Source organism: Trachypithecus francoisi, unplaced genomic scaffold (genome assembly GCF_009764315.1).
Source record: "Trachypithecus francoisi isolate TF-2019V2 unplaced genomic scaffold, Tfra_2.0 Lachesis_group5, whole genome shotgun sequence".
NCBI lineage: Eukaryota > Metazoa > Chordata > Mammalia > Primates > Cercopithecidae > Trachypithecus > Trachypithecus francoisi.
The window spans coordinates 11,957,703-11,978,700 of NW_022681470.1; the positions used below are offsets into that span (position 1 = coordinate 11,957,703).

Consider the following 20,998-nt stretch of genomic DNA (forward strand, 5'->3'; position numbering starts at 1 on the left):
AGCCGGGCATGGTGACATGCAACTGTGATCCCAGCTGCTCGGGAGACTGAGGTGGGAGATCACCTGAGCCCAGGGAGTTCAAGGCTACAGGGAGCTGTGTTTGCGCCACTGCAGTTCAGCCTGGGCGACAGAGCGAGACTCTATCTCAAAAATAATAATAATAATAATAATTAGAAATTGATTGTTTGCGTTACGTCTTTTAATAAATACAAAAAGACTAGGAAGAAACACTAGGTTCTGTTGCTACTTGGAGAATCCTAAGAAAGACTTCTCTAAACTTATGTTGGTCTACTGGAAAATGAGGTTTTCATAACCAAATCTTGGTTTAAACATGCATTTTAGAAAAGTGACTAGCAAAATGAAAATGTATTCTTCCTATTCTGAAGGTAATGAGTAATGGCCCATTCTTGAAAGCAAGGGCTAAGATCAGATTCATACGTTTATTATAAATCTGAAATAGATGACCGCTCTTGGTTCAGTAAGGGGGTAGGTACTGAGATGAAAGTCTAGCCTGTTTTCAGAGATAGTTGTTTGGGATCATCACAACTAATTTGTAATGTTACCTGGGGAAAGACTAATTTTGGACTTTTGTTTTAGTATCGTTATAAGCATGATAGTACTTGTTAAAAATAGAGAATTTCAGATAAAAGAAAAATGAAGGTGATCTATACAAAAAAGCTTTGAAAAGTATAAATGACTAAATAAGTGGAATGCACTTCTGGAAATAGATAAAAAGCTGGATATCAGTGTATTTTATTCTGAGAAAGATTTTCTGCTATAAGTGAATTTAATAATGTTAGCTTGCAAAATAAATTTTTCCCGACAAAATAATTTTTACATATTAAGGAGAAGAAACTGAAGGAATGGATGGTCAAATCTATAAGAGACACTTAGAAGCTATACTTACAAAAATATCACTGAAGAACAACTTAGACCATTTGTTGGCTAGGTAAGCTATTATTTTTGACATGCTTTTGATTTCCATTTTTGTGACTCAGTGTTATTTTCAAGATTGGTTAGAAATTTCCCAGTATTCCTTTTTAATGTATATCTTGTTTTTTCTGTATCATTTCGTTAACTATTAAGTACTTAATCCAGTAACTGGCAGCATTAAAAGCAAAAGTAATTTTTCTTGCATGTCTTTAGTGCTTCTAGATGAAAATGGAAAGTTAGTGGTTAAGCTAAATTTGGGTAATAACTAAACACAGTTTTTGGCCATTTGAAGTTTTTATATTAGTAAATGGACCATACTATCTGCAATAACACATCGCAATTAGAACGCCGTAAATGTCGTTTAGAAACAATATTGAAGGTAGGCGTAGAGTAAGGATTATTTCATTGCTCTAAAGATACTTCAGTCTTTTTTTTTTTTTTTTTTTTCTTAATGGGCAACTTGATGCAGTGAAAAGATGTAGGCGTTGCAGTCAGACATAGGTGTAATTCTGCCCTTACCACTTCCAGGACTATAGTAAGTTTTGGAGGTGAGAGTGGATGTGACTTTGCCATTTTGTAGCATCAAGAGGGTACCTATGTGTTGGTGTGCATCATTCATGCCCCTTTGCTCAGAGGGTTGGTTTGTGAATTAAAGGAGAGTATATACATGTAGTAATGTTGAGAGCATAGGCTCTAGAATCAGACTGGGGCTTAAAGTGTGAAACCCCACTCTGGCACAGAAGGGCTCACTGAGTGTTGCCTTTTGTTGCTGTACTCATGAGCAAATTGGAAGACTTATACCCTAGTTTCTTTTCCTTTTTTTTTTTTTCTTTTGAGATGGAGTTTTGCTCTTATTGCCCAGGCTGGAGTGCAGTGGCACGATCTCAGCTCACTACAACCTCTGCCTCCCAGGTTCAAGCAATTTGCCTGCCTCAGCCTCCCTAGTAGCTGGGATTACAGGCATGTGCCACCACGCCCGACTAATTTTGTGTTTTTAGTAGAGACGAGGTTTCTCCTTGTTGGTCAGGCTGATCTCAAACTCCTGACCTCAGGTGATCCGCCTGCCTCGGCCTCCCAAAGTACTGGGATTACAGGCGTGAGCCACCACAGTTTTAAATAGCAATGTAGTCTTGCTGTGTTGTCCAGACAGGTCTCGAACTCCTGACCTTAAACAGTCCTCCTGCCCTGGCCTCTGAAAGTGCGGGGATTGTAATGCCAGTGGTGTGAACCACTACACCAAGCCCCTAGTTTCTTTATCTGTAAAATAAGTGTTAAATTATACCTTTTATAAGTATGACAATTAGAGATAATATTTCTAAAGCACTTAGAATATAGTAGGTACTCAATAAATAGTAACTCTTACGTATGCTGATATTTCTGTGGTTTTTTTTTTTACAGCCTTCTATTTGAAGAGTATATTTCATATAGTTCACAGGAAGAAATGGATTCTAATAAAGTGTCTTTGCTTAATGAACAATTTCTCCCACTCATTAGGCTTTTAGAAAGCAAGTAAGTTATGCATGTATGTTTATGCTCTTCTAAAGTACTTCCTGTTCTATAAAGATATGATTCACAAGACTGTCTTTTTTTAAATTTTTTCTTCAAGGAGCGTCGAGTATCGGAATTAAAAATATTTGAAATATAAGAGGAAATAGTGACTGTGTGGGGGCTATGGAGAGTATAATTTTTTATAGAGAGACTGTTTTGTTATTGGAGTAGTTATAGTAACAAACTTGACCAATATCATTTGGTTTTGCATACGACATTTGTTAAAATTCAAGTCATAGTCTCAGTAATTTTTAAAATTGTATGTCTTTCCTTTATATGCATATGGTGTATGAGATTAATAAATTTATTAAGAATAATGAATTCACTCTTTAATTGCTTCCCAGATACCCCAGAACGTTAGATGTTGTATTAGAGGAACACTTAAAGGAAATTGCAGATCTGAAGAAACAAGAGCTTTTTCATCAGTTTGTTTCTCTTTCTACAAGTGGAGGAAAGTATCAGGTATGTTGTTCTCCAAAGGAATTATGACAATTTGGGGTACATTTGCATGGTTATGTGAAGAGATCCAGAAGGAAATTTGCCAGTTTTTTCCATTGTGTGGAAAATTTTACAGAGATGACCTTATAGTTTGCCTAGTTGCCTGAAGTGCGGCTCTGAGGCAGGAATAGAATAATTGGAGAAAGGTACAATAATTTGTACATAACCATCAACATGATACTTATTTCAGGAAAAGTATTGTTGGAGAATTTTGTACGGGATATTTACTAAGAATCATCAAAGGATGGCCTCACGTAGGTTTCTGGCGTTCTGTCTTTCAGCTAGGTCTATGCTTTCCGGTGTACCAGCCACAAATGGCTATTTATAGTGCTGATTAGCAAGGGGGAGATGGGTTCTATTTCATGATCACATTAAAACGAGAAATTTTCTGGTGATTCAAGACTAAAGCGTTTTACTAGAGGTTAGACATTGAAGCAGAAGTTCTTTAATGAGCCTTAAAAACAGATAATTATGAAGAGAAATATGATTGTTTTAGTATTTCTCTTCCATAATTAGACTTTCATCTTTGATGGTGTTGCATTTCCGAATCTTAGGTTGATGGGTAGACTTCCTTTTTTGTCTAGTTGCGTAAGTGAACTAAGGTGTCACTAATTTGAGTGTCACTATTTGTTATATCATGTAGATGAGTTGCATTCTGTTTTCTGGGAGGTGCTGAAACAGTGATTTATCTTAGGTGCTCTTTACTTTGGAATCAGATATGCATACAAAATACAAAATTACTTTGTAGAATTACTTCACCAAATTAAACCTACACATAGACACAAATATATGTGAAATCATACCACCAACAATACAAATTTTTTTCATCGGTTGCAACTCATATAATAATGTTCTAGAAACAAAGATTTTGCTTTTTTTTGTTTGTTTTCTGTAGTTAGATGGTTGTTACTGAAAATGTTGGACAATTTGGGTTGGTTTTCTTTGGGTTTTATTCTTGATCGTAGACTGTTCAGATTAAGTGAAATAATTTGATAATTACGTTGAACCCTGTAGTTTTTAGCAGATTCTGATACTTCTTTGATGCTCAGCCTGAATCATCCACTTGCTCCTGTGAGACTTCTGGCCATTAATCATTTGAAAAAGATCATGCAAACATCAAAGGTTTGTTTCGGATTGCTTTTGTGTATGATTTTTTTTTTTAATGATGAACAGTGTAATTCTGAATAAGAAATTGGAGTTACCACCTAGAATTGATAGTGGATAATTGTACAGATGAACTGAATAAACCTCATGAGAGTACTTACTTTAGGACTGTGTGTGCCAATGGTCCCCATTTTAACAATAACCTAATAACTGCTTTTATGTTTCCACATTGATGGTTATTTGTTTATCTTTAGTGTTTTTCAAACTGGAATTTGTAGATTAATTCACATAGGTTCATTAATTAAGAATGTTTTTAGTTTTGAAATTTGATTTTGGGCTGGTCACAGCAGCTCATGCCTATAATCCCAACACTCTGTGAGAAGGATCACTTGAGCCCAAACGTTTGAGACCAACCTGGGCAACATAGGGATACCCCCTTCTCTATAGGAAAATAAAAAAAAAATAAAAAATTAGCCAAGTTTGGTGGCACACACTTGTGGTCGCAGCTACTTGAGAGGCTGAGGTAGGAGGGTCTCTGGGGCGTGAGGTTGAGGCTGCAGTAAGCCACGATCATGTCACTGCTCTCCAACCTGGGTGACAGGGCAAGACCCTGTTTAAAGAAAAGCCAAGAAATTTGATTTTGGTAGTCTTAATTTTAGATAAAGGCATATTTTGGGACATTTGGGTGATAACTTTTGAACAGTGTTCTGTGATTTGGGTACCTGCAGTTTCATTTGTCTTTAAAATGTAAGTGGCTTCAAATATGTATTGAGGCTGACTTTATTTGTAAATAATTTGGTCTAATTTGCATTTATACCAAAAGGCATTGGTATGAAGACTTGGTAGTGATACAAATAGAATAGTAGTTTCCAAACTTTAGTCATTCAAGCAGTCCTTTTACAATTTTTGCTAAATTACAAATTGCCACTGATAGTAGTATTGTTTTCTCAAAATTTTTCTTTATTTCAGATGGACTCATTATTTTTTTACATAGCCTTCAGATTGTGGGTGTGAGGTGCTAATTGTATATACATTTTACTACAGTTACTATAATTAAAATAGGAATGCTCCATCTGTGTCATATCTAAAATTATGCACTATGATTTGCATATTTGAGAAATTTCTGGAATAGGGTAAAGCGGTAACAGAGTTGAGTTTCCGTGTAGCACATGGCAGTGTAAACATGCCGACCTCTCGAACTTGTGTCACAGCAATTATAGCCAGATTCGTATTACAAGTAAAATCATATGATCAGTAAAATTTAATTTCAGCTAATTACAGTTAATCACACTAAATTCATCTTCATTTGAATTGCATTGGTTTTATAGTTTTTAGTATTTCCCTTGCAGATTAAAAAAAATTTTTTGTTTTATGTCATCTATATTTTAAGAAGTTATACTTAATTTTAGGTTGATATATAAACAATAAACAATTTAAACAACATTTAGATCTTTGAGAAAGTTTCTTTAAAAGTGGCTGATGTAATATTCAGGTTTGAGAAATGTTGCTTTATTTGATCCAGCGTGAATTCTGCTTTTATAAACTGCCAATAGGTTTATTTTGTTGATGTGTTAAATAATTTCATTGAATAATAGTCTTTGTTGTGATAGGAGGATTTTAGTGATAAGAAATTCTTCTGGAATAAAGGGGGAGTCCTGGAATCTTCTGTTTCTGAAGTTGTTCTCATCCTTCCTTTTACTCTTACTGCCTTTCTCTCCCGTTCTCTGGGTTTGGTTAGCTGCATACATTCAGCTTACAGGCTTGAGTATTATAATTGCGGTTGATGTCTTCCTTTGCATACCATGTTTCATTTGCTTTTCTCCATCCATGACAGGACATAGGTTTTATTCTAAACTCCAGGTTCAGATATATGGCTGCTTATTAGCTCTTGAGGATTTTTTTAAGTGATGGGGTCTTGCTTTGTTATCCAGGCTGGCCTCAAACTCCTGGGCTTAAGCAATCCTCCCACCTTAGCCTCCAGAGTAGCTGGGATTATAGACATGCACCACTGTGCCTAACTAACTTAATCTTTGTGAATTCTATGAATTTTCATTTTTCTCCCAACAGAGTGACCTATGTTTTTTATATTATTTAGTTGCCTGCCACATACTGATAGGATGTATTCAGGTTGGTTAGCAGACCTAGTTTTTTTTCTCTGTGAATGAATAGACATTGTTTTCTTTTATTTGTTATGTTTAAAAAATGATCTCTATTTTTGGCAGACTGGCCTTGTAGTACATGTCCTTATCCTTGTAAAAATTTAGATAATACTAGCTAACTTTTAACAGTACTTACATGTAAACCACTGTGCTACAGACTGACATATACTTTTTAATCTTCTAACAACCCTTGGAGGTAGGTATTATTATTAACAAACCTGTTTTATAGGTGAGAATAGTGAGATCCAGAAAGGTTAAGTGACTTGACTAAAGTCACACAGCTAGTAAGTGGTAGAGCTCGGATTTAAATTAGACATTCATACTCTTTAGTCTATACCCTGTCAGTATCTGGGCTCTCACTTTAATAAGATGAACTCCTTAATTACAAAAACTGTATTTGGAGTATACCATATTTACTATATTTACTGTATTTTCACTGAAAACTCAAAAAAGATTTTACCAAACAATTATTAATCTCGAAAGGCCCTTAGCGATTACCTAGTTCTGGTGTGTTTCAGTCCTCAGCCCGAGCAGAGCCTGTGTTAGGCTGTTGTTCTGGGGTGTGTTTCACAAAACCCTACTTCCTTTCTAGCGCAAAGCCTTAAGAGATTTTTAGCAACAGCTAAATTAATTTTTTTCTTTTATTGCTCAGGAGGGTGTTGATGAGTCTTTCATAAAAGAAGCTGTTTTAGCCCGATTAGATGATGATAATATGGATGTTGTTTTGTCGGCTATAAGTGCTTTTGAGGTGAGTGAATTTGTCATTTGTTGAGATATACAATTTTGTAAATTTTCTTGCCCTTCTCACATGATTCTCTGCTTGAGACTAGAATATTTTTGGAAATTATTTTTCCATGGGAAATTTGTTCTCTGGAGAGCACAGACTTAAGTCTGGTTAGGAGAAACTCATGGGAATTCACAATGTAATATATTAAATACATATGGAAGTTGTTCAAACAGGAAATGGTTTGTGAATTTTTATATTGCTTTTAACATATTCTCATCAATAGCAAATACCTTGGGACTATTGTCTTATGAATGCCACTTTTGAGAAATACATCTTAAAACTTTTAAGTTGTACTAGGATTCCTGGGAGAAATTCCTTATAATTCATTCTTTTTAAAATTTACATTTAAAAAGCACCATATATGTTTGAAGCAAGTACAAATCTACTCATGGATATTTTTTCCCTTTAGATTTTCAAAGAACATTTCACTGCAGAAGTGACGATTTCAAATCTTCTGAATCTCTTTCAAAGAGCGGAACTTTCAAAGAATAGAGAATGGTATGTATTCATTTCTCCTTACACTATTTTGAATTGATGAAGTTTTTATATCAAGTTCTTTCTATTTCTTCTTTTTTTTTTTAAGGCTTTGATTACATGACCCCTTTGTTGTGGTAGTAGAACAGATCTTAATGTAATACTTTCTTTCATTATACAGTTAATTAATTTGTGTTTGTGTGTGTTCATTATACTATTCTTGTGTTTGGAATTTCTCTTAATAAAATGCAAAAGGAAATACATAATGGATGATACTGAATTCTGGGAAGTAAGAGGGGAAGGACTTTCTAATTTTCTACTTTATATAATTTTTACTTTATAATTAAAGACAAATACCAATGTATTAAACAAATTAAAAAATAAGTTCAGAGACACGATACCATCTGTGGTAAGTTTTTAATGAGCTCTGTTTATTTCATTTTTGGCACCAAAGCTTTTTGCAAGAAAAAGTAAGTAAGCTCCGTAGAGGATGACAGTGTGTCTTATGTGTTTTTGTGTCTATCATATGGGTAGATATCTATCATGTAGGACGTGCTTGGTTCATTTTCTTTGAATGCCTGAGTGATTCTGATTTCCAGTAGAGTTGAGACATCTAGTGTGATATGTCTTATGTTATAGTTAACCTCTAGTGATTTCTCTAAGAAAAATTATTATTATTTTTTTTAAGATTAGACAGGATGAGCAGATTAAAAGTGTTGTTGGCCAGGCACAGTGGCTCATGCCTATAATCCCAGTGCTTGTACAAGGAATAAACAAATAAAAATATTGTCACAGATAACTCTGTTATTGACATGGATTTTAAGTGGTGTCTTAGTGTGCCTGAATAATAGTTTTGGTCAGGAGACCAGGATATTGTCAGTTAAGCTGGAGTAATGTAATGATGAATTTTTGCCCAGTTGAAGCCTTCCAATGTGTCTTTCAACCAAATATGCTTGCATGTCTTTTAGGTACAAGGTACTTAAGATAGCAGCTGACATATTGATTAAAGAAGAGATACTAAGTGAAAATGATCGGTTGTCAAATCAGGTGGTTGTATGTTTGCTGCCATTTATGGTTATCAATAATGATGACATGGAATCTGCTGAGATGAAAATTGCTATATATTTATCAAAATCAGGAATCTGCTCTCTGCACCCTCTATTAAGAGGCTGGGAAGAAGGTAAAAAATTTAGTTGTTTTTTAGAAAAAGTAAACAGTACAAAAGAAAACAAGGAAAATTTAAAATTTCTTGTTTGTCATGTTATATGCCAGTAAGGTCTTTTAAAAGTTTTGCCAAAATAAAAAGTATACAGTGAGAAGGAAGCCAATTCATAGATAGACAAATTCAGAATTGGATATAAGGAAAAATAAAAAGCAAACCTTCATAAAAAATAGTAAACTGTTTGCCTGAATTCTTCGTATGATTCTTTGGTGTTGGTGACATAAGAGCTCTCTGCATTCAATTTTACTTTACAGCTCTTGAAAATGTGATTAAAAGCCCAAAGCCAGGAAAACTAACTGGTGTGGCAAATCAGAAGATGATTGAGTTGTTAGCTGATAATATAAATTTAGGAGATCCTTCGTTAATGTTAAAGATGGTAAGTATGCTGTGAAAGTCCAACCCCTGGATTTCTTTCTCATATGCTTATTAAATTCTTAGCTTTTGCTTTATTAGATTTTTCTTCAAATTTTTTTTTTTATTCATGAGTACTTGGTTTTACTTGAAACATTACAGTGTTGTTTAATAAATTCTGTGCAATGTTTGAAATCTTTAAAAACATTTTATATATTTGTTCAATGTGGATCCATATCACACCCATAAGAATATATCCTTTTTACCATCATTTTCTCTCATTCCCATTTAAAATATTAGTATTTTTGTTGTTGTTGTTAAAGTAGCAAAATAAAATCCCAAAGAGGAGAAAATTATCTTTGCCTCAGTAAATAAACCTTTGTAAAGGTATTAGATGTGTGATTTAAATACATTAACCAGTTGGCAAGTGCAATTATGTTCATTACAATTTCTGACATATAATTACTTAGAAATCAGTACTTAGTACTTTATAAAGGCTTTCTATTTGTCATCTCACTTCTCACTTTAAATGTAAAACACAATACCTAGATAGACCTGAGTTGGAAAAATTGTTTTATGAAAATCAGGAGCAACTAGTGATAGAGTGTGTTTATTTTTCAAGGTGGAGGATTTAATAAGCCTGGGTGAGGAGGAGTCCGTTAACCAGAAGCAGAAAGTAACGTTTCACGTGGTCATGTCTGTGCTCGTCTCTTGTTGTTCATCTTTAAAAGAAACCCACTTTCCATTTGCGATAAGAGTCTTCAGTTTGTTGCAGAAAAAAATAAAGAAGCTTGAAAGTGTCATTACTGCAGTGGTAAGAAAAGCAGAATCTCCAGAAAGTGGGATGTTGAGTAAAGCAACAGCCTGGCCTATTAGTCACAGCAAAACTGGAAATCAGAGGCGAGATGTTGAGTCTGTGGATACTGGCTGGATGAAATGTGAAGCAGTCTTGGGTAGCAGTGAGATAGTCAACGAGGCACTCCCTTGCTTTTGCAGAAAGTTTCGTTGATTTATAAAATTTCAGGGTTGCAATATTTTGTATCTGATGCCTGACTCTCCTCTTTTTTATTGTCTTTATTGGATAATTACCCAAGCTACACCTAAGTACCTCTAGTGATGAAGAATTCACTTGGCGTGTTAGTGCTTGAACAAAATACTATTTCATTCCATTGTTTACTAAAAATAGATCTTTTAGGCTTTAAACAATTTTAATATTACATAGATGTGTATCCCTCCAGCCTACTACTGTCTTTGATAGTGTTACTGAGGGACATGTTTTAGCTGTTTATATTTTTACTTCATGACACATTTTGAGGTAGCAAGACTGTTTTTTTTTAATATCTGCTATATGTAAGTATTTTGTTTTTATTTGTCCTCCAAATTTTAGAGGGCTTCTCATTATAGGATTTACTAAATGAATTACATCTTTTTCACATTCACCCAGGATTTTGTAAGTTCTGATCATGGCCATTGTTAGCTAAAATTTGTAAACTTTAAAAAGAGTAAAATCTTCATATTTTGAAAAATAGCCCGGATAGTCCCTTCTTAACTTCTAATTTCTTGGTGTCTTTTGTGAAGTGTGATGACCTGAACTGTACTGGTTCTCAGTGTTAAAAGTATGGATAAATTGATTGTTTTATTATACATATGTAGATAACAGGTTATTTTATATTGCTTTAGTTTTAATACCCTTTCTCAGTATCATGAGCATATTTTTGCCTGTAGCAGCACATTGAGTTAATCAAATCCCTTACTGGAGAGGTTACATTGTAAATCTGGCTTTGAATTATTTTCCTTCTAAGTTATTACTCTGCTCTGGTTGTACAGAGTCACATTTGTCATTTTCTTACACCTGTTCTTCTGCATTCTTTTGGCATTTATAGTATAATTTCTAAACACCTGACATTTTGCTACTTGTTTAAAATCATCTGCGGGTTTGGAAATTTTACTGTGTTTACCTTATTCAGATGAGTGGTAAAACAGTGAAATGAAGGAAGTCCCTTTAACTATGTCTTGGCAATCCAACTCTTTATCTTCCTGTTTTTAAATAGGCCTATTTTGGCCAGGCACGGTAGCTCACGCCTGTAATCCCAGCACTTTGGGAGGCTGAGGTGGGTGGATCACTTGAGGACAAGAGTTCGAGACCAACCTGGCCAACATGGTGAAACCTCATCTCTACTAAAGATACAAAAATTAGCCAGGCCTGATGGCGGATGCCTGTAATCCTACCTACTCGGGAGGCTGAAGCAGGAGAATCGCTTGAACCTGGGAAGCGGAGGTTGCAGTGAGCTGAGATTGTGCCACTGCACTCCAGCCTGGGCAACAAACAGAGCCAGACTCCGTCTCAAAAAAAAAAAAAAAAGAAATATGCCTATTTATTCCTACCCTTTATTGGATAAACAGTTTATATGAGTAAAGTTTGTTTAATGTTTTAAGGTAACACATAGATAAAATTTAACTTAACTTTGTCTTTCCTTGTGAATGGTGATAGTTAGACCTCTTTAAAAATCTGACGAAAGCAGGTCTATTAATCCTTTCCCCACCAAAATACACACATAAACAAAACTTGCATATTTTGCAGAGGAATTCATTGACCCATGTTCAGAACCCTTAGTTTGTACTAGTTTTTGTTTCCTTTAACATTTCAGGAAATCCCCTCGGAATGGCACATTGAACTGATGTTAGACAGAGGGATACCAGCGGAGCTGTGGGCACATTATGTAGAAGAGCTCAACAGCACTCAGAGGATGGCCGTGGAGGACTCGGTTTTTCTTGTATTTTCCCTGAAAAATTTTATTTATGCACTGAAAGCTCCTAAATCTTTTCGTAAAGGTAAGATACAAGCTGTGAATCTTTTAAATGTGCTATTCTGCAAAACTGAATGATTGACTGACTCCACAATGACTGCTTGTCTTGAATAAAAAGCTCCCAGCATGTTCATGCAGGGCTGTGCATCATTTCTCTTTCCATGTCCATGTAGGTGACATATGGTGGAATCCTGAACAACTGAAAGAAGACAGCAGGGACTATCTGCACTTGCTCATTGGACTCTTTGAGATGATGCTCAATGGTGCTGATGCTGTTCATTTCAGAGTTCTGATGAAACTTTTCATAAAGGTACAAGGCTCATCCTTTTCAGGCGTACTCTACCCTTAAAGAAGATATGGCTGGCTGAGTGCAGTGGCTCATTCCTGTAATCCCAGCACTTTGGGAGGCCGAGGCGAGTGGATCACTTGAGGTCAGGAGTTCGAGACTAGCCTGGCCAACATTATGAAACCTCGTTTCTACTGAAAATACAAAAATTAGCCGGGCGTGGTGGCGGGGCCTATAATCCCAGCTACTTGGAAGGCGGAAGCAGGAGAATTCGCTTGAACCCGGAGAGGCGGAGCTTGCAGTGAACCGAGATCACACCACCGCACTCTAGCCTGGGCGACAGACAGTGAGACTCTGTCTCAAAAAAAAAAAAGATATTGTGGGTTATTTTGGTTATGTCAGTTTATAATGTAAATGAAAGTAGACTTGTAAACAGTGAGGAGTATATAATAGTAAGCACAGGCCCTGTAAAAGAGTACGATCATGCTGCTTATCGGTAGGTTGAATAGAAACTAACATTGCTACACTCCTACTAATATGTTAGGCCTGTTACTATATTTAAAAATAACAACAGCCCAGTCTTTTTGATTGGTTAATACCATGTAGAAATGTGAATACTGATGTTCGAGAGGTTATTTAGCAGATGTGAAGTTACTCAGGAAATTTCATCCGCAGCACCAGTGACCTCCGTGTTGCCAGGCCCAGTGGTCAGTTCCTGTTCTTGCCTGACTTGTTCTCTATACAGCATTTGACCTTGAGTTGGCATTGCTCACCCCATTGTTGAAGTATTTTCTTGATTAGGCATCCCAGATACTGTTCTTGTCTTGGTTCTCAGTGTTTTTAAGTGCAGAGTTATAGTGAAGCTTCTGAATATCACTCTTCACTGACATCTTCCCAGTTCATTAAAACAGAGAGTGTAGAATAATTTGAAATCATTAGACAAAGCAAAATATTGCCTTAAATGACTTGTTTCTTTATAATTGTACACTAGTGAAAAGAGGATTTGGAACCAACTTGAGTAAGAATTAAAAGTTTGCTCTTTTTTTTGTGATTAGGTACATCTAGAAGATGTTTTTCAGTTATTCAAGTTCTGTTCTGTTTTATGGACCTATGGTTCTAGCCTTTCAAATCCACTTAACTGCAATGTGAAAACAGTGCTGCAGACTCAGGCTCTTTATGTGGGCTCTGCAGTGCTCTCTTCTCAGAAGACACAGTGTAAACACCAACTGGCATCCATATCTTCTCCAGGTATTAAAAGTAGCATTGTTACGTTTTGTCATGACCAACTGTTCATGCTTTCTTTATATGGTTTATGTAGTTTGGAAAATTGTAACTTAAAAAATAGCAGAGAGTGGGCGTAGTGGCTTATGTCTGTAATCCCAGCACTTTGGGAGGCCGAGGCAGGTGCATCATGAGATCAGGAGATCGAGATCATCCTGGCCAACATGGTGAAGCCCTGTCTGTACTAAAAATACAAAAATTATCTGGGCGTGGTGGCACATACCTGTAATCCCAGCTACTCGGGAGGCTGAGGCAGGAGAATCGCTTGAACCAGGGAGTCGGAGGTTGCAGTGAGCTGAGATCATGCCACTGCACTCCAGCTTGGCGACAGAGCGAGACTCCATCTCGAAAAAAAAAATCTATAAAGCCCAGGCGAGGTGGCTCACGCCTATAGTCTCAGCACTTTGGGAGGCTACGGCAGGAGGATCACTTGAGGCCAGGAGTTCAAGACCAGCTTGGACAACGTGATGAGATCCTGCCTCTACAAAAAGTACAAAAATTAGGTGGGCGTGATGGTGCACACCTGTAGTCTCAAGCTACTCAGGTGCCTGAGGTAGGAGGATAGCTTGTGCCTGGGAGGTCAAGGCTGCAGTGAGCTGTGAGTGCACCACCACACTCCAGACTAGGCAACAGAGCGAGACCCTGTCTCTAAAAAACAAAATAAATTGTACATCTATACATATTTCTGGTTACTTCTAAGTGTTGCTTTTAAGTTATTAGTGTCACTTGCAAAATCTCACCAAGCAGAAAAGTTTAACAATAGAAATGGCAGGTGATTATATGAGTTCTTAATAATCAGCTATTCATTTTCTGAGCTGTAGCAGCGGTAGGGTTAGATATGGAAGTCAGATCATCATAATACAATTTAATAATGAACTAATAAAAACAAAACCCTCCTGCATTTATCTCTTTTATCAAGCAAAAGTCATATTCAGGTTCGGCATTCTCTAATGAAATATCTGAAAGTTAAGTTTTTTTATAATGTGGAATTGCAAATTTTGCAAAAGATGCAGAATTTCATGAAACAATGACTGTGACATTGAAAAGTGGGTTGACTCAGAGCTATTGACATGAGGGGATGTGGCAAAATTAGATCAAAGAAGAATGTTTGAAGATGAAAAAGTTGATTAGAATAATGACATGATTGATGCTTCAGACTGAATGTTATTAATATCAGAGGCCTAAGAGTGGCCCTGAGGAAATTTGAAGATGTCCTTGGTTGTTTTTTTTTTTTAATTCCAAAATTACTCTTTGTAAATATTCTGTGAAAGCAAGGTAGATGATCGTATACTTTTCCCTGAACAATTTCTCAGTGTTTATTTTTTATTAGTTTTTTGAAAGAGCACATAATTACATTTATAACCAAATTTTGTTGCATATAAAGTAAAGTAGATATGTAATTTCAAGTTTTATTTCTAAAATAAAATTCCATAAAAATAATTTTTTTATTGACTTACAAAATTTCGGTCTTTATTTTAGGTGAGTTTACTGTTAAGGTTTTCCTGGTTATATTTGGATAAGGACAACTCCCTATACATTTTTTAACTTTAATTTTTCAATTAATACATTAGGGACATCTTTCCATATTAATAAATGGAAAAACTTATCTTTTTATAACTGCCTGCAGAGTATTCCATTGTACGGAGATAGCAATTTATTAAAATAGTTATTTTCTCCTAAACTTGTGGGTTTTCAAAAAGGTACGTATATTTTATTTAGAGATAACTATTTCAGTTTTCCAATTTGGTATTAAATGTTTACTGTCCTTTGACAGTGGCCTCTGAGTAATATATGTCGTTTTGACTATAAGTAGCAAGATGGAAGAACTTCACTTTTCCACTGGTATTGCTGCTAGACAGGCTCCCTGCCTCCCACTGCTGCCCTATCATCCATCTCCTCCTGCCTGCCTGACGTACTTTGCATTTATGCTGTGTACACCTGTTGCAGTACTCCTGAACACAGGAGAGATGCACCTTGTTCTACTTGGAAGTTCAAAGAGCAGACACTCGAGTCGCAGAGCGCCTCAAGTAGAAGGCCGCTTATTGTACATGCACTGAGGGCTCTCCACTTTAGGGCTGCAGTGAGTTTCTAGCCCCACCTTATCTGTGAAGAGTCTAGGAATTCTTGGTTGGCATCTGTTTTAATATGTTTCCAAAAATGTAGTGTTCGTAAGTAAAACATATCATGTAATATGACATTAATGATACATAAATATGTTTATATTATTAAATTTTTGTGTTCAGAAGTAAAAGGCAATACAATGTTATATGATATTACAATTATACAATATGACATAGTAATATAACACAATATTATATGAATTTTTGTCAGTGGCTTGGTAATCTAACCACCATTTATTATTTTCTATGCAGGTATGTATTATAAAAAGTCTTGCATATAGCAAGTCTTTGTTAAATGAATAAATAACAATCTATTCTTTTTTTTTTTTTTTTAGATTTCAAATCACAAGTTTATTTACTAATGACACAATTGCTTACCTAAAAATCTGATTTGGATATTATATAGACTATGTTATTTTACGAAATCAATTACTGTTCTTTGATGTTACACTTTTATATTGATAGTGGTTCTATATATTAATTCATTATGTTCAGGGTACATTGGAGCAAGAATGCAAATAACTGAACTTTTTTTTTTTAATTTTTTTTTTTTTTTTTTAGTATACTTTAAGTTCTAGGGTACATGTGCATAACGTGCAGGTTTGTTACATACGTATACTTGTGCCATGTTGGTGTGCTGCACCCATCAACTCGTCAGCACCCATCAATTCATCATTTATATCAGGTATAACTCCCAATGCAATCCTTCCCCCCTCCCCCCCCCTTTTTTTTAAAGAGACATAGTCTCACTTTGTTGCCTAGGCTGGAGTGCAGTGGTGTGATCTCAGCTCACTGCAACCTCCCCCTCCCAGGTTCAAGCAATTCTCTTGCCCCATCCTCCCGAGTAGCTGGGATTACAGGCACGCACCACCACACCTGGCTAATTTTTATATTTTTAGTAGAGACGGGGTTTCACCATGGTGGTCAGGCTTGTCTTGAACTCCTGACCTCAGGTGATCCACCCGCCTTGGCCTCCCAAAGTTCTGGAATGACAGGCATGAGCCTCTCTGCCCAGCCAATACAAATCTATTCCTCCTGTCATTTGTGAGATTGTTGCAGTAAACTGAGGAACAGAGAGACAGATATGGGAGAACAGGAAGAATTTATTTTAGGGTACACACCAGCTTAGCGGATTCACATCCAAAAAGCTGAGCCTTGAACAAAGACGGAGTGGGGCTTTTTATAAGCAGGCTCACAGAAGCAAAACAAAGGCCGTTCATCATACAGTGCATAACTTGGGGCCTTGCATGCCTGGTGGCCTTGTAGCTGCAGCAAAAGAAAAACAAGAACTGGCGAAACACAGACATTTGTAAAACAGTCGTGCTTCAGAGGCCAGGGAAAGGAGTAACAGTAAAGGAATTTGTCGGTCTTTTTTTTTTTTTTCCTTCAACCTTGCTGTAGAGGGGTGCGGGGCGTGTCTGGAGCCCATTCCTTTGGCCTTGGCTTTTCAGACAACATTGTCTTATAACTGTCCTTGAAGTGAGCTGCTAAGCAGAAGAAAATTTGTTTCTTTTATTTTTAACCCTTGCCTAGCCTGGTACTTTTGTTGGAATGAATGAATGCATATTTATTTTTAAATCTCTGCCTCAAGATGGGGGCTGCCTTTCATTTATTTTTTATGTCAAATCAATGTATTAAATCTATTTTTATGTTTAAAAGCAAACTCAAGTATTTTTTATTTTTACATAAAAACATGCTAGTGTAGATCTAGATAAAATTAGTTGAAAGAATGAAATCACATAGACTTTTAAATGAAAGAACAAAAATTCTATAAGCTGATCATTTAAGTAAGTGGCTGTAATTTTTGTTGGGTTCTAGTATCTTACTTGAACACGATAACTTTGGTAGTTGGTACTTTGAATTTGTCCTTGAATTTGGCTGTTGTAGAAGCTGCCCTTCACTCTTCAGGGAATATTACCAAATAGATATTTTGGCCCAAGCCTGCCCCTTGTGTGAATTAAACGTTCCAGCTATTTGTCCCTGACTTGTTTTGTAAATTAACCATGTGAAAACCAGAAAGGATTTCCAGCTTTCATAGATGATACAGGTTGAGTGTCTCTTATCCAGCGTGCTTGGGACCAAAAGTGTTTGGGACTTCAGATTTTTTCAGATTTTAGAATATTTGCATCTACACAACGTAATATCTTGGCATTGGGACCCGGGTCTGAACACAATACATTTATGTTTTATATACACCTTTTGCACATAGCCTGAAGATAATTTTATGCAATTTTAAAAATTTTATTTTAGGAGACGGCGTCTCTCACTTTGTTGCCCAGGGTGTAGTGCAGTGGCGCAATCTCAGCTCATTGCAACCTCTCCCCACCCCCTCCATCCAGGCCCAAGCAGTCCTCCTACCTTAGCCTCGCAAGTACACGTGCCACCATGCCCAGCTAAGTTTTTTATTTTCGGTAGAGACAGGGTTTCGCTATATTGTCTAGGCTGAGCTCCTGAGCTCAAGTGATCCACCTGCCTTGGCCTCCCAAGTGCTGGGATTATAGGTGTGAGGCACCATACCCAGCCCTGTTTCAGTTTTTAATTGCAGCCTTGAACTCCTCGGCTCAAGTCATCCTGCCATCTCAGCCTCCCTCATAGCTAGGACTATAGGCCTGCGCCACCATGCCTTACTAATTTTCTTGTTAAATTTTTTGTAGAGATGGAGTCTTGGTGATGTTGCCCAGAATAGTCTTGAACTCCTGGCCTCAAGCGATCCTCCTGCCTCAGCGTCCCAAAGGGCTGGGATTATAGGCATGAGCCTGTGCCCATCCAGTTTTATACAATATTTTTAATTTGTGCTTGAAACAAAGTTTGGGTACATTGACCCATTTTACTATCCTTTGTGGGCATGCTTGTGTGGAAGAATTTCGGTTTTGTGAAAAAGATATATTGCAGCTGCAGGGGGCTGGCTCTGTCTTTTTTTCTGTGGGGACACTGAATAAACAGTTGTATGCCTGCATTTTCACTGCAGCCTGTCACGAGATCAGGTGTGGAATTTTCATATTGTCATATGTCATATTGGTGCTCTGAAAATTTGAGATTTTGGATTTTTGGATCAACGTTGCTCAGCCTGTGTGGACTTCTTAGGCAGGTTTGAAAGCTTGTCAAGCTTTATCTTAGTATTTCAGAAATGGAAAGTATAATTGATAATTTCTAGCAAAATATAAATGACTGTAGTTTGCTGCAGTAGATATGAAATAAAGCTTAAATAACTAATTACTGTAAAAGGAACTTAGATACCTCTTTGTTCCAAAGACATCTTTTTAAAAACCCTAGCGCAGTTGGTCTCACAGATGCATTCTTACTAAATCTTTGAAGCAGATTTTTTCAATGTTGTTGAACTGGGCAGGGCATAGAGAAGGGAGGCTTCCAGATTCTTCATTTAAAACTGGCATAACATTGAAAATTGAGAAAGCCTACAGACAAAAGACTATAGGCCATGTTGCTTTGAATAATGTTATGTAAAAATCCTAAATAAAATATTTGCAAATAGGCTTTAGCAGCATATTTATAAAAATCATTTACGTAGTTAGAGTTCATGCCCAGAATATAAAATTGGTTCGGTAAAAGGAACTATGTTAATATATAATTGACTATGTCAGTGAAGGACAAAACCCATAAAATGTCCAAAGATTTGAAAAGGCATTAGCCAAAAATAGTAATTATTCCTAATTGACAGCAGAATAGGAGTAACATGATCAAAAAATTCCTCAAATTAAAAGCTAGCATTTTCACTTCATAATTGGGAAAACAAAGGCTTTCCTGTTAAAATCATCACTCTTATTGAACGTGATTCTAGAAATACTAGCTGGCAGAAATGGACAAGTTTCAAATACTTATGGAATGTATGAATATAATAAAGTCGAAATCAAAGATCTGTGAGATGGTTATGTGGATTGTTAAATGGGACATCCGACTATCCATTTGGAAACATTAGGAAGTTTGACTGCAACCTCATTCTTTAGATAAAAATTTCGTGTGAACTAAAGATTTAATATAAACTTAGCTCTGGCATTCGACGAAAGCATGAGGTACATATGATCTCTCCCTCTAAATATAGAGATAGATACTTTCTAAATTCACACAGAGTGGGGAGGGCCTTTTTAAGCAACAGAAAAAAGTAGAAGAAAAATTTGACTCCAACATTTCTCTATCAAAAAGTAAAATCAAAACAGCAGTCTGGGACCAAGTGTTTACAGAGAACAATGCACAGGTGGGTAATTTTCTGTGCACGCTTGTACAAGGCTGTATGCACAGGGGTGTTTGTGGCAGCATTGTTTTGATGACAGAAGAATAGAAACAACTTAAACTTCACCAGTAAGGTACCAGTTTTTAAAATATGGAAAATACATTGGAGTATACTTTACAATTAAAAAGAATGATTTGGCCAGGCACAGTGACTCACGCCTATAATCCCATCACTTTGGGAAGCCGAGGTGGGCGGATCACCTGAGGTTGGGAGTTCTAGACCAGCCTGACCAACATGGAGAAACCACATCTCTACCAAAAATACAAAATTAGCTGGATGTGGTGGCGCGTGCCTGTAGTCCCAGCTACTCAGGAGGCTGAGACAGGAGAATCGCTTGAACCTGGGAGGCGGAGCTTTCATTATGTTCTCAAAGAAGCTTGTGTTACAAGCTCCAGCCTGGGCAACAAAAGCAAAACTCCATCTCAAAACAAAAAAAAGAATGATTGAATTTGGATATGTATGTACTTATGGAAAACAGTCCGAAGAGTTGAGATGTGTCTGTAATCCCAGCACTTTGGGAGGCCGAGGTGGGTGGATCACTTGAGGTCAGTAGTTGGAGACCAGCCTGGCCAACATGGTGAAACCCAGTCTCTGCTAACAATACCAAAATTAGCCAGGCGTGTGGCGTGCACCTGTAATCCCAGCTGCTGGAGAGGCTGAGGCAGGAGAATTGCTTGAATCCAGGAGGTGGAGGTTGCAGTGAGCCGAGATTGCACCATTGTACAACGTCCAACTCAGATATGAGAGTAGTTGGTGTAGAACAGGGTTTATAGTTTGATCTTATTTGTGTATTTTCAAAAGAATGCACCTGGTAACATGCCTAACCTTTCTCTGGAATATTAAATATTCAAACAGTGAGCAGTCTTCAGAGAGGGGGTTTGAATTCGAAGGGACTCTTTTTATCTTTTTATCAAGTACCTTTGGTACTATGTAAATTTTGTGCTGTTTCAGTTTTTAAAATTGTTTCTTAAATTTTTTTCCCCTTTGGTTTTAGTGGTGACATCTTTACTCATTAACCTGGGAAGCTCCATAAAAGAAGTTCGCAGGGCTGCCATTCAGTGTCTCCAGGCCTTCAGTGGAGTGGCGTCCCCCTTTCATCTGATAATAGATCATTTGATTCCTAAAGCAGAGGAGATCACTTCAGATGCTGCCTATGTTATTCAGGTAAGCTCGTTAGCAAAG

General features: G+C 36.7%; 1 protein-coding gene across 1 annotated transcript in view; it reads left to right on the forward strand.

Annotated features, from left to right (window-relative positions):
- The window catches only part of HEATR1 (HEAT repeat containing 1), a 60,806-nt gene that overhangs the window by 9,729 nt on the left and 30,079 nt on the right, over positions 1 to 20,998 (forward strand). Inside the window, exons 9-21 of the mRNA XM_033198779.1 lie at positions 847 to 949; positions 2,332 to 2,442; positions 2,826 to 2,943; positions 3,994 to 4,101; positions 6,895 to 6,990; positions 7,439 to 7,527; positions 8,472 to 8,683; positions 8,980 to 9,101; positions 9,699 to 9,890; positions 11,725 to 11,908; positions 12,057 to 12,193; positions 13,225 to 13,417; positions 20,811 to 20,980. Coding sequence (XP_033054670.1) covers positions 847 to 949; positions 2,332 to 2,442; positions 2,826 to 2,943; positions 3,994 to 4,101; positions 6,895 to 6,990; positions 7,439 to 7,527; positions 8,472 to 8,683; positions 8,980 to 9,101; positions 9,699 to 9,890; positions 11,725 to 11,908; positions 12,057 to 12,193; positions 13,225 to 13,417; positions 20,811 to 20,980 — 1,835 coding nt within the window. The remainder of the gene's footprint in view (positions 1 to 846; positions 950 to 2,331; positions 2,443 to 2,825; positions 2,944 to 3,993; positions 4,102 to 6,894; positions 6,991 to 7,438; positions 7,528 to 8,471; positions 8,684 to 8,979; positions 9,102 to 9,698; positions 9,891 to 11,724; positions 11,909 to 12,056; positions 12,194 to 13,224; positions 13,418 to 20,810; positions 20,981 to 20,998) is intronic.